Consider the following 8,766-nt stretch of genomic DNA (forward strand, 5'->3'; position numbering starts at 1 on the left):
ATAACACCTATCTATGTGGGCTGCTGTCAGTAGAACCTATTGCATGCTGAGTGAGCACTCTTCTTAATATATTGTTTTTAAAATAGATATTGCCTAGGTAACAAATTAGAAAATTAGCTGGTTCAAACATCAGAGATTTTTTATTGGACCTTTCTCTAGGACTCTAAAGTGAGCCTTACTGTGTTAAACCAAGTTCATGCCAACACTCGTCTCTGCCTGAGGTTCTGGGAGAGAGGGATTTTTTTTCTTTTTTCCCTTTTCCATACTAGAGTTCGCTGCACCTCCTTAGCTCATCGTTCTTCTGATACTGCTTCACTCGGATCCCCTGTGATTCCTCCTCTTCCACAGGTAGGAATGTTGGGAGGATACTGAGTATGTGTCTTTACCTACATTCCTTTCATTTCTCTTCCAATCATAATTTAAATAGCACTATTCATTAATACACATTTTATTTAGCCATTGTTGATATTATTTGATATTATATTGATATGATATATGTTGATATTATATTGTTTAATATTTGAATGTACTATTGTAGAAAGATCTTCAATTTGCCCAAGTAATAGTTTCCTTTTCATTTATTTTATTTGGTGTAATTTAGCAGATTTGAGATGTTGTATAACTGCCCTTCCATCCTTACATGGGAGCATTGAAATAGTTCTCAAAGTTTGTAAGATTTGTCTTAAAATTTAGTGAAAATTTTGATTAATGGGGATTAATAAATACTATAGATAAAGTTCCAAAATTCTGATCCCCCATTAACTATTCCAAGAACTTAGGTAGACGGGTCTCCCCATCACTGTGTAGCACTGTCTGACGTGGTATAAGTGTGTGACATATTCTGTTCGGCAGGATCCTCAGACTACCTGGGGCTTACTGTGTTTCAGGTCTTGTTGAAAGCAGATTCCAATTAATTGGAGGAGGGTTCAGAACTCTCTAGAAACAGAAGGACATTTTGCTCACTCTTGAAACTCTTTAACTTATCCATGTTGGAAGGTAAAGGACCTAAAAATTCAATGAAAAATTTAGGTAGCCCATGAAAATATATGTGCCGTTGATTTTTAATTTATCTGGTCTACTAAGAATCACAAATAATCACACTCTTTTAGTCCAAAGAATATATGGGGAGGGGGTGAGTAAAGTCTACATGAGTATGGTCAACAGTGGGTGGGGCTTCTGAGTCTCCTGGGCTCAATCTTTTGCTTAATAAAAATACTATGAATCTACCTACCTACCATCCTATCATCCATCGGTCATCTATCCATTCATCTACCATCCATCCATCCATCCATCCATCCATCCATCCATCCATCCATGCATCGTCTTATCTGTATCATCTATTCATTCTAACACGTACACACACTTGCTTTTCTCAGTGGGTAGAATCCCTTTCTCTGCCCTTTGACCCTTGCTGCTGTGTAGAGTCCTGGACTTTGGATTTGGGAAGCAGTCTATGGTTTCTGGAGCTGTCCAGCAGCCCCTGGCTCCTGGCTAAGTTCTGTGTGCTGTCTGTGCCTGGAAGCTCTCCAGCGCCCCGCCCTGGGCAGAGAGCCTCTCAGTCGGGGTTGGCCAGGCTTCCCCTGCTCACTACCCATCTCCGCCTGTCTCCCTCGCCTGTCCAGCTTCACCTAGGAGTCCTGCGTGCTTTGGCTGGGTTCCTTTTCCCGCCCGGGAGGGGGTGCCCTGCGCCCTGGGCTGCCGTGCGGCGTGAGTGTCTAAGTGAGGGCTTCCCTCTTTTGCCCGAGGCGGCCGGGTGCCTTTCTTTGCAACCTCTCCTCCTGCGGCTGGGTGGTCCTTTCTCTCGCTGGGCTTTGGAGACACGCGCCCGATTTCGAGGGGGTGAGTGCAAACGCCGCCCATCAACTTGGCACCTGCTGTTGAGATCCTAGGATCCCGAGCGGAGGCTGCGGTTGCGGGCTGCCGAGGACGGTGGAGGACCGCTGCGGGCACGGCTGGCTGGACCAGGCGCTGCGTGTGTGGGGGGAAAGAGGCCGCCCCGCCCGCGCCCCGGCTCGCGCCCCGCCCTCCCGGAGCGGTCTCGGCGGCTCTGGGCTCTCGCTATTGTCTCCGCCTTTCCAACAGGTTCGGGCGCGGGAGCGCGGGCGGGTGCGGGGCGGCCCGGCCCGGCTTTCCCGGAGCCGCCTCCCTTCCTCCGCGTGCGCGCCCGGGCCGCGTGGCTCGGCGGGGCGCTGCTCCGTGCAGGTCCCCGCAGGTCCCCGCGAGCCTGACCCGGCTGCGGCCCGCCGCGTGCGGGAGCGATGCTCGCAGAGGCGGCTCCAAGTTCGGCGCGCACCCGGAGGGGCCGCCCCGCTCGGTCTTAGGTGTCTGAGCCCGAGTGGCGACGCCGAGGCGGTCGCAGGAGGGGCCAGCTGGGCTTTCCCGCTTCACTCCCAGCACCTCTTGGTTTTTATCTTTATTTTTAAAGAGGGAGACGATGGACTGAGACGATGCACGCCATGGAATCCCGGGTGTTACTGAGAACGTTCTGCGTGATCCTCGGGCTCGGAGCGGGTGAGTGGCCACCGAGCTGGGCCGGGATGCTCCCTGCCATGGGGTCGTCGCCCGGTGTCCCTCTGGATTGGGGTGCTCTGGAGGGTTTTCATTTGGGTCCTTTCTGTGCTTGCCCTGGGGACAGCAAGGCGGGTCACACCCTTAGGGTCTGTGGATGAGGGGGAACTTTGCACAGAGAGGGGCTTAAAGTAGGTCAGGAGATGGGACCCAGCGCTCTGCTATTTTAAGCTTGACAGCGCGTCCAGGTAAGGCTCTCCCTGAGGAGGAGCAAGTTGCTTCTTGTCAGCACTTCCAAATATTGTCGCCAAGACGCGTGCTTTCTTTGCTGCTGTGGAAGCTTGCGTTTTAATGGCCCCCTTTCTTTCTTTCTTCCTTTCTTTCCTATCCCTCCCCACTCCCACCAGTTTGGGGGCTTGGTGTGGACCCCTCCCTACAGATTGACGTCTTAACAGAGTTAGAACTTGGGGAGTCCACAGCTGGAGTGCGCCAAGTCCCGGGACTGCATAATGGGACGAAAGCCTTCCTCTTCCAAGGTATGGCCCAGTGTGGAGCCCCATGTGTGTTGAGGGGAGCTGGCCCTGCGGCTGCTGATAACTTGGCTTGGAGCTGCAGGGGACGGGCAGAGAGTTCCAGCTGGGGTGAGGTGGAGGGGTGTCTCTGTGCGCTCAGGGCTTGGCTCTCTTAAAGTGGGTTCTTCCCCCCACCTTCATTTCCCGCGGCCTCCTCCTCCTCCTCCTCCTCCTCCTCCTCCTCCTCCTCCTCCTCCTCCCTTGGCGGTTCTAATGGATAGTGCCTTAATTACCGACTAGAAACTCCAGAGGCAGATGGGTGATTTGGGCGTCTAGGGAACAATAAATTGTAACACAAACGCTTCAATTGGGTGGAATGGATTTGGGAAGGAAACAAGATAGCTCAATCTTGGTTAAGATACTGACCTCCCAAAGTTTCGGCGCCGTGGTGCCTGACCAGAGGAATTTCTTTACGGTATTTTTACTGCACATCTTTGTACTTGAAGCACGATTACCATGGAATGCTCCCCACTCTTCCTTTCCGATCAGCGAGGAGGGAAAGGGAATGATCCTGTTACAGTTATTTTGAAATCGTTTCAAGGGGATGCTTCCAGAAGCACAGCCCCGTGTCACCATAATTGTATGTGTAGAATTTTAAAACTTTTTTTCCTTTTTGAACTCAGTGGACATTGACTATTCATTACTGTCCAGATTTCAAATTATATTTGAATATGCTGTTCAGCCAAAACCAAATTTCAGAAAAAAAAAAACAAAACAACAACAACCAGCCAGCAAATTGATTGAGTAAAGCTTTTGAAGTCTTCTCAGCTTGTGGGAAGGTGCTTAGCTTGAGGGTCTGAAAGGGGGTTAAACTGTCCATGGAGATGGGATTTATGGAAAGGCACAGAGGAAGGTCCTGTATCCGGAAGATAAAGGCATCTTCCCCCACCACCCACGGGGTGTGTATGTTACGTGTTTCTTTTGCTGTTGGGAGCTATGGCTTCAAATGAAGTCGTGCAACTTATAATTACCGAAACGTTGGCTACGCAAAATGCAACGAAGCCAGCACACTGCCATCAAGAAGCAGACATAGGATGTTTCTGTGGTGGCGCTGTTGCCGCATCCAGCCACTATGTGTCACCATGGACAGCAGCAGCTCATACGCTCTCTGTAGGGAGAGGGAAATGACATGTGTTGCATTTTAGAGGAGTTTGTGTTTATAATAAATTAAAATGTAAGCTCTTTAAAAAAGGGTTTCAGTTAAAGTTCTTAATTGGTGTTTTTATTGTGACAAGTGCTTATGATATTTCTTTACTTTCGGATGCTTTGGGGAGGGTGGGGCTGGGATACTGAAGACAATAGCCAAATGTGATCAAGGAAGTAGAGCTCAGTTGTCAGCAAAAATTCAGTTGAATAGAAATGTAATCAGGCATAGTCTCTAGGCTTATTGCCGTGTTATTTCTGTCTTTAATTTTTAGTCTCTTTGAACAGGGACTTATTATTTTAGGACTTGATGGAGTAAATAGAAAGCTTGACAAACCAAGTTTCTAATAATCATCTGTATTGTATTGAATAGTTAGGATAACCTCAAAGGCTCCATTTAGCCTTCCGAAGGGTACCGGCTTCCTATACAGAGTGTCCATCTGTCAAAAGTAGAAACCAGAAATGTACATTTTATCTGAGACAATTGGACAATTACATATTGAAGAGTTTGACAGTTTCTAGGCAACAGTCTCAGGGTATCAGTTTCTTTTTCTGGTTAAGACAATATTTATTTCTATATAAATATCTAGCTTCTTTAAGGTATGCATTGTGTTTTAAGAAACATGGCTAATGCCATATGTTTTCTTTGAACCATGCTCAGTTAGTGGATGTCAGCTCCCACTGGTGAACCTCTTTTGTTTCCTAGCTAATACCAAGATCAGTATTAGAAAGAGCAAATGCTTCACAAATACAATTTTCATTCAGAGATTCGGAATTACACTTCCTGCCACATGAAGTCTCTCTGTGTATTAACCGCTATTTACTGTCTGCTGTGTCCTTGTAAAGCATATGCTCCTGATGTATTGATTGCACCTTAGTAACTTCTCTTATTATAAGATTTGAATTCTGACATCAGTGGCAAGTAACTGATGGGTGGTTCTGCATCTTCTTGGAAAAGTCTTTCCTCAGACGCTAGGCAAGCAGCAGGTTTGAACTCAGCCCTGCGCTGTGCTATTTCACTGGATCCTGCTGGGGCTTAGAGAGACAAGAGCATTCAGACCATGAAGAGTTTTGAGGTTCCATTTATAGTGAATTTAGAATGCTGCCAGTATTTTATATAGTGTGTAAAATGTCATAGCAAAAATAAAAAAATAAAAAAATATCCGTGAGGTGCTCCCAGATTTCATACAAACTTCACGTACAAGTTTTCTGTGCTACCAGATATATTCTAAACAAGGTGAAGTGATTTCTGAACCATCAATTGCTTCTCCAACAGATAACAAAACTAGCTTTCTATATCATCCCTTTGAAATAAGAAATCTCCAAACACGGTCGTCTCATGACTGTTTTTCATTTTGGTTACTTTATTTTCTCTTTCTGATTTCTGAAATACATGCATTTCAGTATTTTGAAACTATGGATGTTTTAAACTATGACTGTTTTTTTTTTTTAAAAAAACTACTGTGAAATACAAATCTACTACTTAACATTTTGTTTTATATTCATAGTAAAACCTATACTTCCAAATCATAACATTTTATTGAAACATCAACCATAATGTCGCAGCACCATTTTATTGTTGCTAAAATTTGATTTACAGTTGCTTTGAAAATTTTATGAGATTTCAAATTCAACCATTCCTTAATACATGTGGGCTTCAGATTATGCCTGTTTTAATTACTTAATTTGCCTGGGCAGTAGTTTGGGGTTCTAGTCTTTTCTGACTGTAATCCGACACGTGGCCCAAAACACACTTATTATGCTTTAAAAAAATATACTAGGATATGCTGGCAGTGAAAAGATTTGCAGCAGGGTATAACGAGTTTCAATTCTAAGGACTATTGAAACTGTGAATAGATTCTCCCTTCCTTGCTTGGGAACCTCGCTAGTATTTTGGCAGATAATGATCATAATAATTTTATTTTCTCTGTGTGCATGGGAGATCATAAGGAATAAAGCATATATACAAAGTTAGCATGGGTTTTAGCTCTTTGATCATAACAGTTCATCCAGGCTCCCAAAATAGATAATCTCATCTGCCGTCTTACGAAAATACCTTTTGAAGTGTTTGTAGATTGCATAATCTCATTAACCCCCGAAAGATAGATACAATCAAAACATTTTTTTTTACCTTAGTTGATAACATAAAAGTAATCTTAGTAATTCTTCTTAAAGAACATTTACATTTCGAAAAAAAAAGGCATTCCTAGGCATTTGGTGGTAGGCCAGTGACATTGGTAGGCAGCTTCGTTGCAGTGCAATGGGGTGACGAGGGCTTATCTTCAGTGGTGTGTAAGATGCACCTCTCATTGGTGTGACAAGATACTTGAAAAAGCAACTTGAAGGAATGGTTAGTTTCGGCTTGCAATTCGAAGGGGAAGACACGGGGATGAGAATGGATGTGTCTCTGGTGCAGGGATCACAGGGGTGAGGGCCAGGCATGGGTGAGGGTCAAGCATCTTGTTCGTAGCAAGCAGAGAGAGATGAACACTGACCCTCAGAACTCTATCTCATTTTCCTTCGTATTCAGTCTGAGACCATAGTCTCTGGACCACCTGCATTCAGGGCCGGTCTTTCTTAGGAACCTCTTGATATACACCCTCTCAGTCTATGGTAATCCTAAATTCAGTTAAGTTGACAGTGAAGATAAACCAGTATAGTGAGAGCCTGTGAGTTTCAGGATAATGGCTGTGGATGTTGTCTGATAGAGTGAAATAACACAATGACCAGAGATGGGCTTAGAAACCAGGCAGACTCAGGCAAAATGTCACAAGTTGTACTACTTGTGAGAATACTCACGCGAGTACTTCTCTGAGCTTCAGGACCCTTGGTGATGAAGTGAATACTGTTATAAGTTAACTTCATCCACCCAAATTATTGTATAATTACTAGGTCAGTGAAACTAATTTTGGACCTCTGACCTCCTGATAAATACTGCCATTTTTCTTTGTTTTTGTTTTTTTAATTTATCAGCAATAGGTAACTAATGTACTTTGTTGCCTAGAATTAGCTGCTTCTGTAAGAAATACCTAACCTGTGGAAGGATCTTTGGAATCAGGCATTGGGCACATAGAGTTCTGAGGAGGGTGTCAGGGCTTCTATATTTAGGCTTCACATCAGTTGAAGTAGTCTCTTAGGATCTTTAAATGCCCTGTGACCAATTGTAATGCTTCCTCTTTCATTTCTGATTTGTTTCCTTTGAGTATATTTTTGCTTACTTCCGGTGAAGTTACGGTAGTGCTGCTTATATTCATAAAACCTCTCTAGGTCTCAGTTTATCTCTCCATTCCCTAATCTAGTCAGTCAGTCAGTCAGTCAGTCAGTCAGTCAGTCAGTCAGTCTCTCTGTCATTCCATTGATTGATCAATCCACCCACCTGCCCGCCCGCCCACCCACCCTCCCATCCATCCATCCATCCATCCATCCATCCATCCATCTATCTATCTATCTATCTATCTATCTATCTATCTATCTATCTTTCTATCTATCATACATCCATCTATTGTTCAATCCTTATTGTCCCATTTCTTCTTGAGCTTAGTTCGCTATTTTCTTCTACTTCATTGAGATTCTGCTCTGGTGAAGGGCATTCCTCGTGGGTGGCTCCCATGTCTTCCTTACAGCAGAAAAGCAACATTGTCTCCTTTCAACCTCTGTGTAACAACATTAATTCTTTCAGTGAGGATGAGTGCTACTCTCCCAAGGGCCTCCACCAATACTATCATTGTAGGTTTTACATTTCACCAGCATGCTTTGAAAAGTCACATATATTCAAACCATAGCAATATCACTGTGTTTGGGAAAGATTTAATATGATAGGGTATTTGATATTGACAGCGCCAGTGCTGCCGTGGTACCGAGCTCGGGCGTAGGCCTGGGGGATTAAAGGAAGACATAGACTCAGGTCATTCTTTATGAGAGAATGCCAAAGCTTTTACTGAGCAGGTTCCATATATGTATCAAACCGAGGAGGGAAAAACACAAACAGGAACTCAACTGGGGGGCAGTGGTTTGTATAGGGGAAAGTCTCTGCCCAGGGCGTCACATCTTCAACAAGATGTTTGTTCTTAAAAAACTGCAGAATGTTACTTGACATACTGCAGCACACGGAAAGTCTCAGCCAGGGCATGGCAGCTCTTCTGGGTCCTACAGATATGACTTCTGTGTTCTGACTCTGTCATACACTGCCTGGTGTGCCATCTTTCTTATTGTCCTAGTAAAATGTACTTGCCACCCCCTTGTGTGTGTGTATATGTGTGTATGTGTGCATGTACATACATGCACATGTGTAAACATGCTTGTAGAGGCCAAAGGTCAAATTTAGTTTCAATCCTTAGAAAGTACCCACCTTGCATTTTGAACCAGGGATTCTAGTGGTTTGGGGCTCTCCTAGTAGGGAGAGCTGTCTTTCTAGCCAGTGAATGCAAAGGATCTGCCCAACTCTGCTTCCTCAGAGCTATTAATGCCAGCATGCATCACATGCCCGCCTTCCTTCCTTCCTTCCTTCCTTCCTTCCTTCCTTCCTTCCTTCCTTCCTTCCTTC

General features: G+C 44.7%; 1 protein-coding gene across 1 annotated transcript in view; it reads left to right on the top strand.

Moving 5' to 3' along the window:
* Positions 1–2,298: 2,298 nt before the first annotated feature.
* The window catches only part of Nell2 (neural EGFL like 2), a gene marked incomplete at its 3' end in the record, with an annotated part of 263,811 nt that continues 257,343 nt past the window's right edge, over positions 2,299–8,766 (top strand). The window contains exons 1-2 of the mRNA XM_028789385.1: positions 2,299–2,511; positions 2,916–3,044. Of these exons, the coding sequence (XP_028645218.1) occupies positions 2,448–2,511; positions 2,916–3,044 (193 nt within the window). The remainder of the gene's footprint in view (positions 2,512–2,915; positions 3,045–8,766) is intronic.

This window comes from Grammomys surdaster, unplaced genomic scaffold (assembly GCF_004785775.1).
Source record: "Grammomys surdaster isolate TR1022 unplaced genomic scaffold, NIH_TR_1.0 125818, whole genome shotgun sequence".
NCBI lineage: Eukaryota > Metazoa > Chordata > Mammalia > Rodentia > Muridae > Grammomys > Grammomys surdaster.